We start from the raw sequence: 22,839 nt of genomic DNA on the forward strand, positions 1-22,839 counted from the left end.
TAATAGCTAACATAAAAGTGCTGTCCATCTGGGCTGGATATATCCATATATGGTGCTTTCCGCAGTAGTCTTGGGCTGACCAAAATTGTAAAGTAGAATAAGCTAGGGAAAATTACAACACATAGAAAAATGTCAGAAGAGACATAAGAAACAAAGATGACGAAATTATATATTAAGCATAACTTTTTTGTGGCTGAATGGGAAGTAAAATTATTGAGGGGGTGACCCTAGATCCATGAAAATCCGGCCCAGCATGTTACGATATTTTCCAGAGGCATTTGGTATATTATATATACCAAATATATACACATATTTGAAATTTTGATTCATATATATATATATATACACATACATATCTTCATTTAATATTGACTCAACATTATAGCATTCCTTAATATGAATTTTTATTGCCACACACTTTATCCAAGTCCAGGGTGCAAACAAGTTAGTGAGGTCATCTGCTCGCGGAGTGTCGCCTCGCTGGCGCATTAATTTGAGCTCATTTATTAATCCGGCTGGCTCTATAGTTGAGGAGGGACCACGTGACTCGGAGGGCGAGCAGCCAGCATGCCTGTTGAGCTTGCCGGGCTGCACGCCGAGTGCTTCTCAGTTAGTCTCAGCGCGGCTGCCCTCGAGACCGCGAGGTAACCAGCAATCGGCTCTGTATATTCTGCGTGTCGCATCGTGGTGGTGTGTGTGTTGTTGAAGGGGGTTGGAAATTATGTGCTCTAGTTAAATAGCTGGAAGGATGTCTCGTTGGATTTTGCTAGTATTTCTGCTCGTCAGCGTGCTCCAGCTCTCGGCGGCACAGGGTCCGTATATTTTTCCAGGAGGACAAAATTTTCCTGGGAGCTATATTCTGAACGTTATATTTCCAGAAACACTGGATTGTTGTACAAAGGGGACTAACTCGTGTCGCTTGGCCTGCGAAGAGGTAACATAATTTTTTTATTCATAGTTTTATCTCCAAAAATATAAGAAGATTATTGGGAAGCACTCTTGAGCACAAAGCTAAGCTTTCAGTCGCCCTTTTGCCAACTTGAATGGATTTTTCAGTTTAAAATGACTTCTAAAGTCACATTTTTTGTTAATTGTGAATGAAAAAGGAAGTAAAATACTTGCACTTAATTTATTTTTAACATTTTTCTTTAATTATTGCTTTTGTTTTTTCAAGAGAAACCGATCATTGCAAAATAAAATCATCCATATTTGAAATAAAATACGTTAGTGTTTTTGCGTGAATTACTTGATGAATTAAATTACTTCAAATTCCGTTCCAGCTTTTTAAAAAATCATGTTTAAAGCAAGCACAATTTGTATGCACAATTAAGGAAAACGGAGGAAAGCTGGCAGGATTATATTTATTCGTTTAGTCTATTTATGTACCCTAATAAATTGTCCATGGACTTGTAGAGAATTTGTATCTTAGAGGTGATAGAATTTAACGAGCCCACGAGTATTTCCCAACATCTCTCGAGAGAATTATTCTAGTTTTCGTCCACTGTTTTCGTACTTCGTGGCGCGCGGCATTAGTTTACGACTTTTTCGCCTCGAAACAGCTGTTGTTTGTTATATAAGGCCGGAGAGCTGGGCAGAAAAGCGACTTCACTGCGTAGTGAAATGCCGAGCATCATTCGCGTCTTTCGTTTCAGTTAATAAATTTCTCGGCAAGCAGCCGAGAGAACAGTTTGGTTTGGAGAGTGAGAAGAGAGAGAGATAAACTTTGCTCGGTCGTGGCTGCTCGAAATAATAAAAGTGTCCAGCGGCTCCAGATTTTTATCACGCGCTTGAGTTATGGACTGAAAGGAAAAGAGCAGGCGACAATTTTCGATTTTCCTCCTCTCCTCTCACCTTTGCGTTTACTTTGAACAATTTTCGCACGCCAAAGCAAATATACAAGCCGCTGATAATTTTAATGAATCACGACTCCGCGCTCAGAGTCCCTCTTTAATTAATTATCTCATCTCTGCTGCTTTTTCTTCTTAATTTCGTTTGCAGCATCAGCAACTTCAAAGCGACTCTGCTGAAAAAATTGCTCTCCAGCAGCGCATCTGATGCTCCTTTTTTATTTCAAAGAGTACAAGATAAGCCATCAGGTCATCTTGTGGCGCGCCTAACACACACAAAAAACACGTGGAAATCATACATCACGGATATGCGTATTTTATGAACATTCATGCGAGATGCAGCAGCAAAACACGAAGATCAGAAGGGCGTGCAACACGCGGTAGAGACGAAACTGATTTCATATCAAGTGAATACATATTCAAAATATTTGTTGAGAAACAAACATGGAATTTTTCTCAACTGTGAGTACACCCGTGGTGCACGGAAGGGTTGCTCCGTCGTCCTTTTCGTGGGCCTCCCCCGATCTGGAACTCTTCTGCCAGCAGGGGTCACGACAAGCACAACTACCGCTTGTCGTGGAATATTTTTCATGACCCCTATCTGCTCGCCTTCATCGCACTCGCTGATTTATAGCATGATTGTTTTCCTCCTGCTAAAATGTCACGCTGAGATCGGGAATCAAAACAAAAAATTAGACAATATTAAGAAAAACGTGGAAAGGAATATATATGATGTACATGAATAAAGAAAGAGATATATATAATAATGCCGGTCTTGGAGCGGTGTTTTTGGAATAAATACTACTCACTGGGGTTGATAACAGTCATGATTCGAATGTCAATGGCCAAACGAGGCTGACCGTGTTACTTTTATTTTATTTTTACCTGATCTTTGGCTTTTTTTGTGAGCAGCATATGTTAATTAGGCAGCGTTTAATTTTATTAAACCAGTTTCAGGCTCATGTTCTATTCGGCGCAATCTGATTACGCGTCCAGAAACACCGACACAAACCTTAACACTCTCCCTTTTTTCGTTGGTCGCAACTAATTTGGGAAAAATTCGCGAGAGCGTGATTCGGCGAGTTTCGCGCACGAAAACGAGAGAAAAATAGAAAATAGGTGCCAACTCATTTCACCTACACGTTTGATAGCATTTATAAATGCCTGAAGCATCAAAAGGAACGTGAAGCCGGTGCGCGTCCTTTTGAAACAATCGTTACAAGCAAACGCGTGGAAATGACGAAAGCGGAAAAGAATTTTACTGCCACCTCTGCTTATTGAATCATTTCATAATATTCTAACCCATCAGATAAAAATCACTCATGTTATTTTTCTTTTTTTCTTTAACACATACTTACTTGCAAGATGTCATTTTTAGGGATATCTTGAAACAGTACAATGCCATTTAAGATATCTATACACAGTACAACTTTCCAGATTTTAATTGCTGGTTATCCATCTGATTGTTTTAAAACAATTAAATAATGCGTGCATTTTACACATTATGTGTGTGTAAATAAAAGTTAAAAACATATTTGTCCAGCTGGCCCTCCAACCTATAGTGGCGACCGAGAGGAATTCCGCTGACATATGATACTTTTACTGGAAGAAGTTGTGCGCGGCCGCGGGTAAAAATAACAAAACTTTTATGCCCTTGCTGCTCCTACTTGTTTTCTTCAACAATATCTTGTTCATACTTCAAATTAATTTAAGGATTTTCCTTTTTAAAAAAGCATTCACGTGTAAAATATGACTTCCATTTTTTCATAGTATTCAAAAATGGAAATATTGCAGGAAATAAACGTACATACTAAATTAATAATTCATTCAACCAGTCTGAAAACGAGCTAATAGAGCAAAAGTCAAGTAATAGGACTCGTTATTCGGTCGAGTTTAAACAAAAAGAAGCCCGGAGCATCACACAAGCCACAATTCATCTCTGTAGAAATTTAATTACAGTCTAATTCTTTGGCTCTTAGGCTGTCACTTTTTTGCACGTCAAAATTTATTGCGGTGAGTGTTCGGTTGAGTTTGAGGATTCGAATCTGGCCGCGAGTCAAGAATTCAGATTTCCTCGTCGGTCCAGTGGTAACAAACAGGGTGGTCTCAATTTTTCTTTCTCGCGTCTATTTCTGCGCTTCTCTGATCATTTTCTCTCTAGCTTTCCCAGCGCGGTGCTCGAATTCGTGCAGTAGCGAGAAAGGAGCAAAATACATAATATGCTCAGCGCGCACCAGGGCAAAAACACAGAAGCTCAGGCTGACCTGGGCGCGAGGTCACCAAACTGGTCACGACCACGATTTCGCCTTTGTCTCTTTTCGGTCTCGTCACGCGGTTTTTCCACTTTTTCCCCGCGTGTCAGCTGAAATCAAAGCAAACGCATTCTTCCCTCTCGCGGATTCACTCTCGAGTGAGCAGGCTGCTTCTGCTTATTCAGTCAATGATAAATGCTCGTCTGCTCCAGCACTGTCATTAGAGAGGCGTCTGCGGCCCCCAGCTCTGCAGCTTTGGCATTTTTCTCGCGCCCGGGGTTAATTAGTCGAGAAAATTACCCCTCAAAGTATGCATAGGGCGACATTTTCAAGCTACTTTATTCTTTACTCCTCGTAAATTAAAATTGAGAAGGCTCTGAACATTATAGATCGCAACACTGCCCTTTAAACTTTAAGATGATGCCACTGCTGATATGTGACTGGAGTAAGCTGTAAAAATCCGAGAACCTTCTAAATAATATCGTTATGCAGTCAAAGCACTTCCTTTCAAAAAAAACTGCATCTCGTTTAGCTGTAAGAATAAAAAATTTAAAAATATGGACGGATGTTGCTTATCTGATGTCACAGCTTAATTCTACGGATCAGTAAAAAAAATATCAATTGTTAGGCCGTTCTTCAGTCCAACGTCCCTTTTCATGGCAGGGTGGTCGAGAGTTAATAAATAATAAGGCTCTAGATGAGTAATGGAGGGCCTCTGGTCGTTTTGTCACGCGATCCCAAGTCAAGATAGCAAAAGGAGTGCGATTTGATGGATGGACCGCTCTCTGCCATTCATCTCAGACCTGACCCCTCCTTCCCCGCCGTGCCGACCGCCGACCCTGACAGGAAACAAAACCCATTGCTCGCTCCCATTGATCAAATGTTGTGGCTTCTTAAATTCACATAATGGACAGTGAGAGCTTAAACTTCTGGCGTGAAAATCGGTCGAAACTGACAATAATATCAGTCAGAAAAGAAAGTTTCTCTACATTTTTTCTTTTCAATAAAAATGATTTACCAGCAGATGGTATTTTTCCCCACGCTTTATCATCTTAAGAAAAAGGCAGAAATGGACCGATTTCGTTCCACCCGTAAAACATAAAAGGGTTTTGATATTTCAGCCCTCTCTAAAGGGCAGCAAGGGTGTTTTGTTTTGCAGTTTAGGGGAGGTGTGATGCGCACATGTTCCTCTCTGCCACCCGCTATTATTTTTTAGGCGAGTGAGAAGATGTCGTTTTTTGTGCGAGCGTCTCTCTTTCTCCAGCACGGCGTTTTTTCATTTCTGCTGCTCTAACTCACTGACTCATTTTCCACGCTCGCCGGGCTCCAGCCAAAACATTTGAGACGCAACAGAAGCTGCAGTGGGCGTCTGCTACATCTGACAACGTTTATGCACAAAACCATACTCCCATTATGTGATATTCAAATTGAATCCACGGTATTTCGGTTGAATATGATCACACACACGCCCGCGCGTACGCGCCTCAGCGAATTCGGGGAATTAAATTTATCTGCGGAACTCTCTTTTTTGTTATCAGTTTTCAATGCGAACGAACAAAGCGACTGATTCATTTCTCCCTCACAGACAGACTGCTTTTTACTTGCATTCAATTTTTCCACCCGACGCGTACACCAGCACACAATATGACCATTACTCTTTGCGTATTTTTTTCTGCAATCGTCAAGGTCCTTGAACTGTGTAGCTAACCTTTGCCCGGCCTGCTCGCAGGAAAAAAATCAGTATTGAGGCTGCAAAATTATCAAATGGAACCAGCTTTTGAACTGCTTAAGATTTTGATGAAAACTTTATTAAGATTTTTAACATCCATATTTTCCCAATTTAATTTGAGGCAAGGTCTTTTCCCTGAACTTTCACAATATTGATGATTTTTGCATTCGAGTTCATTTAATTTTAATTAATGAAAGTTTTAAAATGCTTCAAACAGGATTGAGTCCGTATAAGTGTCAAAAGCATTCTGTTTGAACCTGATTTTGTCTTTCTAACGATTTTTTTATTTTTCTTTTAACTAGATCAAGATGTTCAGAAATAAATCATCAGAATATTGAAAAGCAAATAGAATATTACATAACAAGATTTTAACATAATGTGTAAATAATCCCCATTGAGATAATTTCTATTAATATGGTCAAAATTGTCCTACAATGCCACAAAATAGATAAGATCTTCCTTTTTTAACCTTATCTCACCCATCTCACCTTAAAAAATCTTTCTTAAAATGCGCAGTACGAAATCCGGAGGGGCTGTGATGCTCAGTACTGTGGCATTAGAAAAAATAGTCGTCGCACAGGCGGCAGCAGTCGAGAGTCGCATAATAAATAATGAGTGGCAAGGGTTTATTTTCGATCGAGTGCGCGCGAGACACGACGACGAGGAGCCACTTCCGCCCTGCAGCTCCTTCCTCCACTCTCCTTACACTCGCATTTCATTATTTATTTATTTATTTATTATTCACTCGCCATGCGTGTCGCGCGAGAAACGCCGATTATTCCCGTATTGGAAACGACCAGGCCCTGGCTGCTGCAGCGTCTTTGTTTGTCCCCTATATAGTTTTACATTGTGCAACTGCAGTGACCCTTTTGATTAATGGCTGAATATTTTAGCTGGGTCGCATGAGAAGCCAGGAAATGTTATATTTGCTAAAACAAAGTTTTTAACTAAGCAATTACCGTGTTTTTTATTACTTTGTATAAAATATGATATCAAAGTCTTTTTGCACTTTTTAAATCAAGATTATAGAAATTGAATGTAAAATGTAGGGTTGTTAAGAAAGCCCAATCTTTATTTACCAGACTGAAGGAATCATGAAAATAGTTTATTTCTTGAATTTCATTTTTTAAACGAGCATTCCTTACTGTCACAAAAATAAGTGAGACAATTAAACCTATAATTTTAAATTATTCCAAATCGATGGGCGTGTTTCCTAAAACAATAGAACCATAAACCACATCCTTGGTGATAATATCAAATGTTTATAAGCTTGTATAATTTTTAGGAAAACATCTTCGTCTACATCCTTTTCATGTGCTTTGACACAAAGAAAGGAAAAGTTTTTAGAATTGAATTTGACGTGTCGCCAAAGTGGCTCTCGTGCGGATAAGCAGCAAGCGAGTCAAATATCCGATTCTGGGCACATGGAGGCAATATTTTCGCTGGCGATTTGTATGCACGGCTGCGAGCAGGTGCGCAGAAACCTCTCTCAGCGATGCATATAAAATCTCCACGCCCGAAAACTGCTGGAATTCGGCCAAATCGCGTCGATTCGCACACGGAACTCAACTTTGGCCAACGCTCTTGGCTGCTCAATCAAGGATCGTGATGAATCTGCGCCAGACGAAAAGTTCCAAAGCTGCTCCTCTAATTCCATTATGTGGAAATTAATCCAGCGCGTCTTTTGTCTGGTGAGGCGTGGTACGTGGCACCGAAGGCAAATAGCCCCTGATTGAAAGCCCTCCCTTAATCCGCTTATTGCGAGCCTACGTGCAGCCGACTTATCGCCCGTCACCTAGCTAGAGCTATCTCTAACAGAAATCAAATTTCTTTCCTTAGTCCTATATTATAACCAACGAAGCCCCGACGCGAGTGAAAGAACGAGCGCTCCATCACTGTTTAAGAATCGAGACACAGCCGCAAAAAAGTGCACAAATTTAGCCGCGCGCGGCTGAAATGCCACTTTCGAGTCACGTCCTCGCGACTCTGCACGGATAATAATAAAAAAGTGCGAGAATTTCTCGGCAGCCGATAAATCCATCGGCAGATCGCGACTTGGCCACCACTCAACTATTCGCGCGCCAGGAAATCAGCTTAACACCTGCAATTCCCACGCTCCAGGCTGATCATTTCTGACCCTGGATTCAAATATGAACTTTCCAAAGATTTTTGCTCTAAATTTTAAGTGGCTTGTGTCGTTGGCAATTCATGTAATTTTTAAACACTGGATCAGAATTCGACGACTGTTTCCAATCATCAGCTGATGCAAACTTAAACTCAACTTTCTCCTCCTTCAGGACCCCCATTTACAAATACGGAAAGTTCTTGAACTTAACAACCGAGAATTTGAATTTTATTCATCAACCAAATGTCAAGAATTGTGCATCAGCTTTTAAAAGGCTTTTACGACTTCTGCAAACAAATTTTTTCGTTTTATTGTTGATGTGTATAATGAACAATTATGTGAAATGAGCTGAACACAAATTTGAAAAGCAAAAACTGGAATAAATGTTTACGACTTGAAAGAATGTCCTTTCTAAACAATGCTAACTTTTATTTTTATTAATCTGAGGGTTTTGCTAATGAAGGAAGCGTATTGGGTTGGTGAGGCTAATTATAGAAGAGGCAATGAAAAATGATTTTTTTAGCGTTGACTGGTTCATTATTGAGTTTTAATGGTGTGTAATAAGACGTTATCGAGACATTAAAACGAGTTTTCAGTGTGACTAGAAAGTCTTAAAATTGCAACATTCGTACTATACATATAGTTTGGTGTCTAAAAGTGAGCCAGAAGAACAGAAAAAAATAGTCGAGTATTTTTTTTATTATCAAACCTTTTTAAATATTTGAGTTCTGAAGCTTGCTTGTATAGTATGAAAACAGAAAAACAAAGAAATACGCACGCAGTAAATTAAAATTAACACTCCACTCTGCGCGGAGTCAACCACTGAGGATGGGTGGCTATTTTTAATTTCTGCTACAATTGGAACAAATAATTATGGTCACAAGATATTTAGTTTTAAAACATGTGTATGTTATTTTGCAGATGTCACTGGTCGCTGTGGCTGTAGACCCCAAAGAGTTGTCGACAAGGGTGAAGGAGATTCGCAAGTACTGTTCTGAAGAAAAGGTGAGTTTTCCATCAGTGGCTAAAACGTAATTTCTCTCTGTTGTCGCTTGATTCGCTTAGTTACCTGCAGAAACCGAACTCATTTTTATCGCGTAAAAAACCTGGAGCTGCGGCAGCAGCTGCCGTATCTGCTTTTGTCTTTTCTGCACGGTCTGAGCTGCTGGCGACGACGAAGATAATGAGCCAATCGGTCGCAAAAAGAGAAAAGAAAGGAAAACGCCCCTCGCACGTTTATTCTCTCGAGAGTGAGAGCACATGAGGGACTGAAAATGTATTATAATGCACACGATTGTACTGCTCTGCGTAAGCAATAATGCTTCCTTTTCTTTCTCTGGTGGCGAATTTGACGGCGCGAGAGCGCTTTTCTCACACGCATTATGCGGTTGCAAATGAGAGCAAAAAGAACAGGAAATTGGCTCCTTCATCATTCAATATTATTTTAATTATTCGCACCCTCCCTTAACAGAACTCGTATGAGATTGAAAAGAGGCGATATTTTTTTGCATCAAAGCATAGTTCAATTTATTCCAGCCATGATTTTCCCCTTTTCATTTTTTGGCTGCAGGAAGAAGTACTCTTAAATTTTTTAACTGTCTCAGATGCTGTTAAATTGAGAAATGTAAATTTAGCACATTATATTTAAGCTCATTAATTCACTGTACATTCAAGAAAAATGAGTGTTAAATTAACAAGTTTATATCAATTGTTATTTTTTTCTCTTCTGGCAAAACGCGATGACGCAATCCCTTTATTTAAGTCACTGAAGTAGCACTTGAGGATTCGTTCATAGAAAAAAGAAAAAGAGTCGGACATTCCTCGTTGAAGGTCGTGAAAAATACCTGAATTCATCGGTCTTCATCATTTCAACCCTTCTATTCCCCAAATACCTAATTCATGAAACAAACATCGCTTTGTTTTTCCGAAAGGTTTTTCCCATTTTTCCCAAATTTAGTATCGCATTTGCTGTAAATTTTATTGTTTTCATTATTTTGTTCGGCTAAAACTGAATTACTTCCCACGATGAAAGTGCTTTTTTCTTCCTCAGTTTCTTTGAAAAAAATTGTTATGGTATGGTCATGGTTCGCACTTCAATGTGCAAGTCACTCTTCACTTGGCAAAGGCAGTTTACTGATTATTTGAGCACTTGCTCATAAGCTCCACAAATAACACAACAACATAATTTTTCATTTCAAATCCCACTGCTTATTGTCCTAAAGCAGACAAACCCCTGCCTGGACAAAAGCAAGAAGAATAGCATGCAACTGGTGTTTGAGAGCGCGCGTTTGTTCTCTGCCTCTATTCTTTTCTTTTTATTGTGTATGGTTTCTCCCCAAATGACGCTTTGGAGAGTTCAACTACTTCCCGCTTTTCTCACCGCCCCCGCACCACTAACAATCCGCCTTTCATCTCTCTGCTCATTTTTTCTAATTTGAGATCGTCCGAATTTTGTTCTCAGAAGCTGTTCTGGGCGTGCATGAACGAAACAATCCAAGGTAAGAAAGCAACAAAGTCTCGCAGCAGGGGCCCCGAAACACGTTCCTTTCGCCGTGTGTGTTTTATTAGTCAGCGAAATGTCTATTTACCTTTTCGTGTTCGAAGGGAAATTGAGAATTCCCGCTGCGCGCGAAAATCTGCATACGCCAACAACGCAATGCCCTCTAATTATCCTTCTTGCCCGGTCAACAGCTATTTTTTCGCGGCCTTATATATTATAATGTGGCTGGCCGCGATCACACTCGTTGCTATTTGGGAGATTTTGATGTCAAATGTAGTCTGGAATTTCATACTGCTATCACGACAACGTACCGGCACATCAAAATTTAAGATTCAAACTGTACACTCTTATATGGGGAAGGGGTTACAATATTTTTGACACCGTTCGTCAACAGATTCCTTGGGTTTTTGTGGCATCGCAATCAGCGAGAATAAAACGAAAAACTTGACGTCTTTGGTTGGTTTACCAACATCATTTTCTAATTTAGTAGAATATTCCCTTCTACTGGAATAAATTATGCTTAAAACTCAAATTAATCTGAATAAATCCGATTTTTCAAATTTACTTAACCTCATCAATGCGGATATCCTATGACCCTATGACAAGGAAAATCTCAGGCTCTTCATTTTTACCAGTAGCTATTTGATTTGTGAAGCCCGGCGTAATGAGAACAAAGGTTTTTAAATCGAATTTTTTAATAAAGGAAATAAAAGGAATGAAGCATCCTTTAGGCTGTTCTTCACAAGTTAATTCTAAATCTTATTTTTCACTTTAAGTCTTCTCTTAAAAAATCATGCACAATCTGCATTATGTAGAAAATATTCGCTCAAGAAGAGAAAATACAATATTTTCAAGGAATTGTGAAAGCGAAAACTCTGATTTTGATTTTTGATTTTTATATTTATTTTCGCCAAGCATGTTAATTAAGTGCAGCAACCGCTTGATTGCGTTATCCGTATTTGACTGCTTCTCGGTTGCTTTGAAGCGCAATTAAGATGAAAGAAAGCGAGAAGTAGCGCTTTAAAGACACGATAATATATAAGAGATGAAAGGGCGCGAGAGGCGCGCAAGTTCGCACCTGGCTATCTACGTTTTAGCGATCTGCCAAATTTCTCTTTGCTTTATCGCATTGATTAATCGGCGCTCTTTTCTTGCTCAGTTGGACGCTTCATTTATTTATTTGTTTACGCGGCGGCACGCTGCCTTTGATCTCAGCCAACAGAAGCAGAAAGAAAGGGTTTCTTGAGCCCGTCGGCCACATCAAACGCTTCTCGGCAGTTTCTTTCCAACCCTCTGCGGCATACCAGCGAGGAGAAAGGAAAATTCAAACGCGAGACAATGGGATGAAGTATTTTCCTCTCTTATCCGGCTCAGTTCATCAGCATTCAAATTATTGAAGTAGTGCTATAATGTTATGCCCTCTCCTAATTTCCCCATTTTCAACGCCCGTTCCAAATTGAAGGCGAAAGACAATATTTCAGTTTGTCTTGAGCGGCAACAGCCCTGCCTTTGATGAATGAGAAGAGTTTCTAAATTTAAGCGGCGCAAAAAGCAGCACCGGTGGCACGCGCCCAACTTTCTTTCTTTCTTTGATCTCATCCCGTTTCTTTCCATTTCACGTGCATCACTCTCCAAGCACGAAAATACGTATATAAATGTAAACGCACGCACCCTACGGGAAACCACAGCCAGCGTGACCGATCGACCGGAAAAACGTAAAGACAAGTTGCGCAGCTCTTGCCCGCGCTGCATCTCTGATCGGCCGGTTGCATATCGCGGTAAATGTCTTTAGTTGAGCCGACCTGCCGCAACGAGCAGCACCTCACCAGCAGATACGTTTACCGTGATGCCCGGTAGAGGCGCTGCTGCAGCAGTCATTGCCGGCAGGTCGAATGGGCGAATTGTTTTCGACGAAATAAAATATGCCGACAGTGAAAATTAAAGAATATTTTATTTTACTATATATATAAAACTATGAATTATTAGTTAAAGTTAAAATTAAGTGGATTTTATGAGCCATATGATAAAGCGGATTAAAACTAAAATCTGGCATAGAATTGACTAGTTTTCAATCGTACGAGTTTGGTTGCTTGTCGTTCATACGGGTCAATGTAGTCTCTTCGGAGCTACATATACTAAAATTGGAACGATACAGAGAAGATTAGCATGGCCCCTGCGCAAGGATGACACGCAAAATCGTGAAGCGTTCCACATTTTTTTGTGTATATAAATACTTCAATGATCGTTAATGGTTAAATATTTTGTAATATTCACCTTGATTCTCTGTATGTAATTATTTTGATATGAAAAGAAAGTAACATGCTATGCATACTATTATGAATTTTCTGAATTTTGAAATTAATCATGACATTAAATTATTTTTCTTTCATCGCAAGAAGTAATTATTTTTTCTGATGTTTTATCCCCGAATTTGTGCCAATTTCAGATATAACTCGAGGCGCTAATTGGTCTGGACGTATTTGCTGTTCGCGAGCTTTTTCCAGCCGGTGCCAGACTTCTTGTGCGAAAGCAAGCTCACGAGACGACCTCAAATCTGACTGCCGCCAGAGCGATGAGATCGACTTCTTTGGCTGCCTTACACGCCAAGAGGTATGTATGCCATTATTTGCAACATTTTGGGGAGTTACAATGTATTTAAATTGTATTATTTTGTTCTAAATGGGAAAGAAATGAATTAATCATTAATTTTGAAACCAGGACGGCGACGATTGCTGCACACCTGCAAATTCAAATGAGTGCCGCAATGCTTGTGCAGCCGTTTTTCGCTCAGAGCGCACGCCAGACAGTGGAATGCGCGGAGCCGTTCGCGAGGCTTGCGCCGAACGCAGTCCTCGCGTCCTTCAGTGCGTCAAGAATCACATCAAGCTCACGCCAGCCCACAACACGGACAAATGTAAGCCGTTATATACAAGTTGAAAGATCCGAAAGATCAAGTTAATTTATATTAGAAATACATAATAGGGCTGTGAATTTTAAATCGTTTTTTTATCGTTGAATAGTAGACTGTATTTGGAGCGAAATAGACGGTTTTAGATTTTTTACTAGCAGATTTTGCAAGTTATATGACACATCAGCACTTTTTATTAATCTTATTAATAAATATGGCAATTAAAAAAATCTTACGTTTTTTGGGATTTGAAATATTGTAATTTTTTAAGAGATTATTGCACCGAATACACAAACAAAAAATGTATTTTAATATTTATATTAAAATGAATTGTTTTATATTTCTTCCAAATTGCAACTTTAAAAAAACATGAGTATTTTTTTCTTTTTATGTGAATTGAACGCCATTTTTAATCGGAATTAGAACTTCTTAACTTTTTTTATTTAGTTCTTTTTAAAAACAACTTTCTTTTCAAGAAACTTAATCGCGCACTTTTGCCTTGACATTATAGTGTCAGCTTTTGAACTGCTTTAGATTTAAAGTGATTTTATTGCGGATCAGCAGAGCAACTATGCTCCACACCTCCCCAAATTCAGAACAGAACAGATAAATATACAAAACATTTATATATATATATATATATATATATATATATATATATATATATATATATATATAACAGAGGGAAATGCTTTAAGACGATTCTATTCGCTTGAACACTGATTATTGCAGTTTTAGACGATTTTTAGTGTTAAAATTTCATGATTCGTGCTCATTTGATCGTCCCATGACGTGTGGAAACCCAGAAAAAAGTTGAACGTCTAAAATTCACAGTCCTATGTATGACTAATACCCTTTTTGCATACAATACATGAGCCAACGGGCAGAATTTTTAATGAAAATTGCAACTATTTTTAATTTTATACGTATTGGTTTAGAAATTAAAATATTTCCACTGACCATCCCCCTTAAAAATCCTATCTTTCATTGATACCTTTTAATTCTAACAAATTGGACACCAGATCTTCACTGCTGCGAGAGGAGCGATGACAGTAACTGCAGGAATGCTTGTTTGCGAACGTTGCGAACCATGACTATGGACCGCGAGTTAGTGCAAACGCTGCAGGACGGTGGTTGTGGTGTCCCAATGGTGTCTGATATGGTAAGTTTCCAGTGCAGTTTCCACCCGCAAACCTTTTACACTTCCCCCCAGATGTGGCCGTGCTTAATGCAGGCTGGCAAACCGGAGCCAGGCAGGATTTCAAACGGCGCGTCCAGGGAGAAGTCGCGGATAGATCTCACAGGGATTGACAGCGCAAAACTCGTCTGCTGCAACCAGGCAAACAGTGCGTCCTGTTATAACCTCTGCAGATTGGCCTTCTCCAACGATTGGAACCGTCTAATTTTGTCCTTCTACAGCAATTGCCTCTCGCAACCCAGCGAGGAGAGGCTCGTCCGTTGCATCACAGAAGGTAAACATTTTTACTCTAACGTTCAGCCGCTGAGTTATAGTATAAAGCCAAACTCATACCCTCAGTATAATTTATCAATTAAATACTCGATTTAAAAAAAAAATCAACTCAGTAATTTTTTCAATCCATATTAAGAGTTTCAAGATTTTTAATTTAACCTAGAAGCTATTACAGTTGTAAAGAGTGTCTAAAATTTGAAATTTTGAAAGCGCAAATAGCGGAAAATTTGCCAAAGGAAAATTTCCATATAATTTCAACCCCTGAAAGATGTAAAAAGTAAGATCAAATTTTTATTAATGAGTGTACTCTACTTGACAAAAAAAATAGTCAACCATCTGAAATTTGCTGCCCTATTTAGTTATTTATTATTAGCGAAGTCACAAATAATCATTTCTCATTAAAATATTTGTTTCAGTGGAAGAGCCCTGTGAGCTCGGCTGCGATGGCCTCAGCTTCTGCACAAACCTGAACCACAGGCCAACCCAGTTGTTTCGCAGCTGCAGCCGCCAGTTTGACGAGGCAGCCCAGCTTGACGTAGCTCTCAGGCAGCAGCAGGGTTTCATCAACATTTCCAGCTTCTTGCTGCCCATGCGCAACATCTCGCAATGCAGCCCTGAAACGTGGAAGGCGGTCGCCTGTGTCCTGCACACCAGGCCTTGCCACCCAGCCTCACACACTTCCAACATTTGCTACGAGGTAAAAATAATACGACACTTTTTGTTTCATTCTCCAGTTCATCAAAAGTTCCACATTAAATTTAATTTTACTCGTTCGCGTGGGGAGATTGTGGAATGTAGCCTTGACCGATGAAGAATGTTTTTTATTTAAGATGTTAGAACAAATCGGTGAAATATTCCGTAGTTAGAGGAAATGAAAAAATTGTGTAAGGAGATGAATGACAACGGTGCTAGTGTGGCTCATTCACTTCTGCTTGACTCTGCTTTTGTGTCCTATATGTAGCAAATTGCAAAATTTCTCCTTTGCGACGACAAATAGCCATCCTTTTATACAAAATAATAATTGTTAAATTGTTTCAGGACTGTCTGGACTTGCTGAACGAGTGCGTAGACGACACTCGCCTGCCGCAGGGGTCGACACCGGAGTCATTGTGCAGTCGGCTCTCCCCTCAGGGTGCATCCTGCATTTCCCTGCAGGACTTCATGCAGCCGAACCCTGAGTGGGTCGATGCGACGCTGGACCTACAGGTGACTTCACCCTGCCGCGGTGACCCTTGCAACGAGTCGCAGGTGTGCATCGTCAACCGCAACTGCCCCGCTGGAAAAGCGTGTCCCAAATATTCCTGCGTTGATGGTGCGAGTTTTAAATAATTGGTACATTGCGCAAAAGAACTGACGGGTTGGTTTATAGGGTGTCGCCTGGGAGACGTGTCCAAGTACGTGGTGCCTCAGGGCACCTACATGCGGCTGCCTGTGGTGAAGGCCGGTAAAAATTGCTTCAAGATTTGCCAGTGCTCGGCCAAAGGTGGCGCTGAAAACTGCAGCCACTCGTTTTGCTACCTGTACGACAGCTGCATGTACGGGTCGCACAAGATCAGTAAGTCTTTCTTTGCATTTTAATATTCAGAATGATCTGACTAATGGCCTTGTTTAGACCACACCGACACATTTTACATCGATTGCAACCAGTGCAGCTGCAACGCGGGAGAAATCACGTGCAGTAAGAAGCACTGCGGCACCAGAGCCTTTTCCAGCCTGCCCTGCAACTGCCCGCCGCATCACATGCCCGTGTGCGGAAAAAACGGCAACACCTACCCTTCTGCCTGCCTTGCTAAGTAATTAAAAAAACACATACATTCTTTTAAATTGTTTCAAATGCTAATTCGAAAATTAAAAAAGATATTATGACCAACCTTTTTGAGATATTGATTTCATTAGTTCTGCCTATTTCATCTTTTCAAATATCAATTTCACCACAACTTACAAAAATTATTTCTCAGGTGCGCCGGTCTGAAGGACGCGGACTTCAAAATAGGTCCTTGCTCCAGCCAGGACCCGTGTGATCCGAACCCTTGCGGCGCTGGCCTCCGCTGCGTGCCTTCGCGCCAGGTGTGCCTCTCCCTAGTACACAATGTCTGTCCTCAGTTTGAATGTGGTGAGTTTTTTTTAACTCTTTCTGCCAGAACAAGTTTTAATTTTGAGATCATAGTGGACGCAAGATCCTCATGCAAAGGAGTACCGCATGAAAAAGTGTGCGATACAGACAACCAAGAGCACCCCAACCTCTGCTTCCTTGTGCAATACAATAAAAGGCTTGCGTATAAAGGACCGTGCTTGGTAAGAATTTCTTTCCAGAAAATATGATAATAATCACTTACAAATGAATAAGTGATAAATTGGACACCTTTTTTGTATCTCTTTGAATATCCCAAAGAGGGTAATTGATTTATTTAGAGTTAATTAATACACGTTAATTTGTGGCATTCTCTTTACTGGGCTATTGGTCTTAATGAACGAAAGTTATTAAATTTATTGATAATTGTGAAGCTATCTTGTTCCTTTGGGACACCCAATATTTTAGTGTGGAAAATCAATCAAAAACACATTTTTACTAACAGTTCTTACAAAAATTTAAAATTTGGTCGAAACACCTCTCCTGAATCATAGCAAAATGAGCAATTTTGTAAGATTTTTAGCCAGTTGGGATAGTTTTACATTAGATGAAAATTTCAAAATTAATATGGTTTTAACTACTGCAATTTGCATGCTCATTTATAATTTCCATGATTGGAAGCTCAGAAAAAATTTCCAGGATGATTTCAAATTTCACAGCCCTACTTTTACATCAGTAATTTCAATTATCAAGCCCCCCTTAAATTAATTAAAAGCTTGATATATGTTATTTTATTTATATTAAAAAATATACGGTATAATTTATTAAAATTGACCAGATAAATTTTAATAAGTGTTAATATGTATATTTGATTTAGGTCAACTGCAAGTGGACAGGAGTCGTGTGCGGCACTGACGGTCAAAACCACCTATCTGAGTGTGCTGCACTGGCCGCCCGCGTGGCTGTGGACTACGAGGGGCCATGTCAGGCCGTCGGCCTCGCCCTGCCGACGGCTGCCCCACAATGCGGCGCGACAGTTCGGTGTCGACCGCTGGCGGCCGCTGGATGTGCTGCGGCAACGCCCCCCGGCTCTTGCTGTCCCGCGTGCGGCGGCGCCCTCAGGCTGCTGGTGAGCCAGAAACAGGCCGACCGAGCCGCTTTGACCATCCGCAAGACGGCCTTCTCGGTGGCCACCGTGCTGGACGCGCTGGAGCGACTCGTGCAAACCGCCGAGTGCAGACTGCTCGGCCACCTCACCATCGAAGCAGACTTATTCGTGCAGGTGCGGCCGATCTCGGCCACACCATCCGCTCTCCAGCTGGCCGCCTGCGTGGCCGAGGCCCAAAAACTGGCCGCCCTCGTGCAGACGGCCAATCCACGCCTGCTCAGCCAGCTCAGCCTTTCTGTGCTGACAGCGGCCGCCGTCGTCCACGAACCTGCGGCCACGGCCGCCTCGGCCTTATTCGCACCCGCGTGGCCGCTGGCCGCCCTTCTGGCTGCACTCTTCGTTCTGTGATAGCAGTTTCAGACTCGTGCAATTGTTACCAACATGCAAAGTGATTGTTACTATGAATAATTTAGTGCCTCACTGCGCGCAAAAATTTTAGTCAGTTAAAAGAGCCAAAGTGATACATTAGGAATGGAAACGAAGACACGATCGCCTCTGATTGGTTCTCCAAGTTCTGTGGCTTTTTCTCTTAAGGCAAGACTGATGAGTTTCGATAACAAAAATGATAAGCAATGTGTGTATTGACCACTTCCTCTGCAAGTGTATTTTCGTATTTAACTGTCCAAAGAATCAAAAACAGCTCAGGTATTATCGGAGGAAAATATCATCATTGCTACGTATTATGGAATATTACGTATTATGTAATAAATGAATGGAAATTATTAAAAACCGTTTGCATTAGTTTATTTGTATGATTTCGTGCGTTCTCCGGAATAAAGTTTTGTTTATTTTTGCTATTGTCAATACATAAAATAAATTAAAGGATCAAATAGAAAATACGGCAAGAAAGGGCATAGTACTAGCTAACATATTGCAAAAACGATTAATTACAATGTAATCTCTCGCCGCACTGAGCCGTAAATGACACATAACAAATTCACTGATCACTTTAAATTTGCAACTCCTATTTACTGTCCTTGCGAAAAGTAGCTTAATATGCTTAATATTAAATCTTAAGTGGATGTCCTGAGCGCTGTCAGCGATTAGGATTGTTTCAAAGATGCTGAATATAGAAAATATAGATATTAACTTGTATAACTTTAATACAGATCAATCATTAAACCCGTCTAAAAGATCATATTTTGGATCCAAAAACACATCAACATTCATTAAATAATTTAATAATAATAGTTAAAAAAGGCGAAAAACGTATAAAATAGAACTGGAGTCGTTTATATCTTTCAAAGTTTGAAAAAGGATGTGCAAAATATTCCGTTGACGGGAATTCCAGCTCCACCCGTCCTGACCTGACATCCTTACAATCAGAAAATTTCAGTCGCAGCATTGTAAAAATTTCGGGTAAAGAGAGCCTTCCCTGTTATGGCTTATAGCGATCGCTCAACCATCATATTTTAGGCATTGAAAGCACAGTATTTTCACTCCAATGTATATTATATATACTTTTTGACCTTATAATTTCATTTGATAGCGAGCTCCACTGCTTTTGGAATATGCAACCGGCCTGATTCCAAAGCTGCACCGGTTGCATACCTCAGTTAATTTCTCGAATACTGGTTTTAGTTGCACTAGTTAACGCAGCAGCATCGATCTGCCCTTTTGCAAAAGGCTTGTACATATTTGCAGAGCCGCTAGAAAATAAAACACGTTCATTTTGCGAAAGTGGTCCGCGAGCTGTCGCTTTGGGCGTCTCTTCGTCAAGTAAAAAAATTGCGCGATAATTTGGTCTGGACGGGCGGAGAACAGACAGATGATGTTATCAGACGAAGGCAACACGAGTAGCGTGTGCGCGCGCGATTGCTGGCGAAATCGGCTGCATGGAGCGAAAAGTAAAAGCGAGAAGCAGCTGGAGACGAGACGTTTTCGTCCACCGCCCACGCATTTTTCACGACCTTTTTTTCTTTTTTTAGCGGGGTGGAAAAGTAATGACGGTCCCGTTGCGTCGGCAGCGACGCTTGACGCAAGTAAAAAATAGCGAGATGGAAAAGAGAAGGATGGCACGTACGGCACAGCTCTCGACCACGCCCGGTTGCGGAACTCACCCAAGGCCGCAACTCGCGTATTTTATCCTCTCGCTCGCGCCGCGCAGATGCTCCTGGACCGATCTCAAAGATGTTGCGTCATTCCAGACTGACCGAAAGTCGCGTCACGACAGGAAAACACTCGATATGAGGCCGGATTCGAGCTGCGCACGCGGAAAAACCTATCATAGCACATCCGACACGCCATCATGATCTGTAGGTAGTAAAAGGAACTGTGTTGTTTGTTTCGTTATTTCAATAAGCGAGAAATCAGTTCACGTTAAATGATAATAAAATGCATATAATTATTTTAGAGTCATGGCTTCTCTTTATAAATGACGGTGTTAAATTGTGGTTGTATCCATTACAACATTTATATCGCCTGAAAATGTACCATTTTTATCAGTAAATTAATACTGGAAGTGACTCTTTGTTCAGATTCGTAAAACAGTCGCTAAATTATCAGTCACGGAATAACATTTTATAAGTCCATTAAGAATTATTCAAATTGAATTCTCCAGCGACTTTCTGATCCTCTAGGCGTGTCCCACTCTAGACAATCTTTGATCACAGTCCACAAAGAGACAAATCCCAAAGCCAACTAGGCGACACACATACATACAGAGGAAAGATGAACCTTTCGCAGCAGTTTGGCGGGGCGATTATTGTGCAGAGGCGCGATCTGGCTGAGTGTTTATGGGCGCAACGCCTCGATGTCTCATTCTCGGGTATTTGCGGAGATGTTGTTAATTTGGCGCGGCGGGCGGATTTTACGAGCTCGCAATTTATGAATGGGCGACGTGATTTACGAGAGTCTGCGGCCTCGCCCCTCGGACTCGTCTTCGCATACGTGTGCGCGGCGACACACTCTGTTATAAATTAATAAATAAAAATAAATAAACGCACGGAGCATTGACAATTATTTACGAGAGCATATTTCAAAAGTGCAGCGTGCCGATTGATTTAGCACGAGTGCACAAGCGACGTGAAATTAATAAAAGCAAATCATGCAGAAAAACATTAATTACGCGCTCGTCGCGCTCGGCAGAGTGAGGAAATTCGATTCCGATTGGGAAAGCCGACTGAAGCGCTGTTCCGCCACTAAAGTTTCATTATTACAACCCGGCGTAACTATGTGATTAATTTGTTTCAAGTATTTATGTAGTCACCCGACGGTATTTGCTTGTCTCGTTGTATCATGTGTAAGCCACTTGAGTTGATAATTTCTCGTTGCAAATATTTGCTTGCAGACGTGGCCTTTCTGGATTTTTACCCAAATATCTAGGAATAGCAGATATCCTTCCAACAGTAAAATAGTACATTTATCATAGATTGATATCCTCTTTTTAATTCAATTAAACATAACTCTTTGTGAAGTAAGTTTATTTCTACTAGGTTTAACAAGAGATAAATTAATAATTGACACAGCAAACGCAAGCAAGGTTCAGAAAGCGATTCATCTTAAAAGAAAGGTGGTGAAAACAGAAGCAGTTCCTGGTATTAGATCTGTTCATGAACTTGGTAGCCCACGGATGGGAGACTACAGAACGAACAAAATGCATTAATAAATAATATGAAAAGGAGCAAGGTTCCATTTAAGGCCGATTGAAATAATCGCTAATTGTTCTTGGAAGCATGCTCATTGTTTTTCTCAGTCGCAAATACACACGGGCCTTGTTTCTCATAATTCGGAATGCGAGATTATATGTATGGCAGAGAAAAAGGAGATTGGCATCATCTGCTGCGGGTGACAAAAAGCGAGGCTGGGCGTCGCGAGTGGCGCGCGCAGGGCGGTCGTCGCGCTCTGGGAGGCTCTTGATGCTCTTTGAAAATGAATTTTTCATCTTTCACACACAGCCGGGTCACACTCAGTTTTAACCCTTTTCACGCCCAGCTCGCCATATTCGCTCGTATAATTTTCGTCGCTCGCCCTTTTTCGCCTCATTGAAAAATTGGATTGAACTGCAAGTATGCCACGCACTCACTAATAATAATTACTACATGCTTGCCTGCCTACGATGATCCGCAAATCAATTTTAATATTTTCTCTTTATAAAATCTGATTCAACACAAGAGACTTAGTTGTCACTAGTATAATGATGAATTATCCCTCTAAAAAAACCTGCAAAACTGTTGTGTACGTAGTGTCTTTATCACGGCACCGGTAACATTTTCATCCCTCAAAATATTGATGGAAACTGATATCGTAATTTCGCAATTATTGCCTTACATGTGTCAATAGCAATCTCGATCAGTAATTTTAGTACTTTAAAAACTTTCCTTGCGTCTTCAACTTTCTAATCGTTCACAATACACATTGACCTGTTGTCGAAACAAAGTGATTTGAATTGCACCTTGAGTTTAATGGCCAGGATAGTTAAGTTTCTGTGACACTTACGCAGTTTAGAGTGACTTTAGTTCACCATTGCAATAAAAAACAGGATTTAGTAAGATTTACTGGGGCGCGAAACGATAAGCTGAAAGAGCTGCTTTTAGAGAAAAGCTTTCGGCGCGGCGGAGGTTCCATTTCCTCAAGATGCGTGCACAACCCATAAATGTAAATCAAAAGGCTTTTTGATTTGCAGGTACACACTGGAGCGGAGAGTTCACCGCGCGAGATGAAAGAAAGGTTGCTCGCGCGACTTGAAACGTACAATTCTGGCGCGCAAATAATTTTTATTGTCAAGCATGCGGTGGAACAAGCAGGTGTGCCTTGGCAGGAATCAGGG

At 40.6% G+C, this 22,839-nt stretch overlaps 1 protein-coding gene and 1 non-coding gene across 3 annotated transcripts; both read left to right on the forward strand.

The window, feature by feature from the left end:
- The first annotated feature begins 433 nt into the window (after nt 1-433).
- Nucleotides 434-18,812, forward strand: Reck (Reversion-inducing-cysteine-rich protein with kazal motifs). 2 transcript variants are annotated; one of them, XM_065483341.1, is made up of 15 exons: nt 437-812; nt 879-934; nt 8,875-8,958; nt 10,415-10,451; nt 12,900-13,063; nt 13,172-13,367; nt 14,384-14,523; nt 14,575-14,833; nt 15,249-15,529; nt 15,871-16,144; nt 16,202-16,387; nt 16,445-16,625; nt 16,791-16,945; nt 17,000-17,127; nt 17,781-18,812. In XM_065483341.1, the coding sequence occupies exons 1-15, from the start codon at nt 749-751 to the stop codon at nt 18,417-18,419; spliced, it is 2,844 nt and encodes a 947-aa protein (XP_065339413.1). In that variant the 5' UTR covers nt 437-748; the 3' UTR covers nt 18,420-18,812. The 2 variants fall into 2 exon arrangements, with proteins under 2 accessions (XP_065339412.1, XP_065339413.1); XM_065483340.1 differs by having other exon boundaries at nt 434-812; nt 14,384-14,833.
- Nucleotides 12,565-12,671, forward strand: LOC135941581 (U6 spliceosomal RNA). The gene has a single exon (XR_010574997.1). It is a non-coding gene; the product is annotated as a U6 spliceosomal RNA (small nuclear RNA).
- Nucleotides 18,813-22,839: the final 4,027 nt, after the last annotated feature.

The sequence above is a fragment of the Cloeon dipterum genome, chromosome 3, assembly GCF_949628265.1.
Source record: "Cloeon dipterum chromosome 3, ieCloDipt1.1, whole genome shotgun sequence".
In the NCBI taxonomy this organism is placed as follows: domain Eukaryota; kingdom Metazoa; phylum Arthropoda; class Insecta; order Ephemeroptera; family Baetidae; genus Cloeon; species Cloeon dipterum.

Bases quoted from the DNA above. Each gene is read 5' to 3' on its own strand.
- Reck (XM_065483340.1), top strand. From the start codon at position 749: ATGTCTCGTTGGATTTTGCTAGTATTTCTGCTCGTCAGCGTGCTCCAG. The intron at 935-8,874 runs GTAACATAATTT...GTTATTTTGCAG, and splicing joins GTCGCTTGGCCTGCGAAGAG to ATGTCACTGGTCGCTGTGGC. The intron at 13,368-14,383 runs GTAAGCCGTTAT...ATTGGACACCAG, and splicing joins AGCCCACAACACGGACAAAT to ATCTTCACTGCTGCGAGAGG.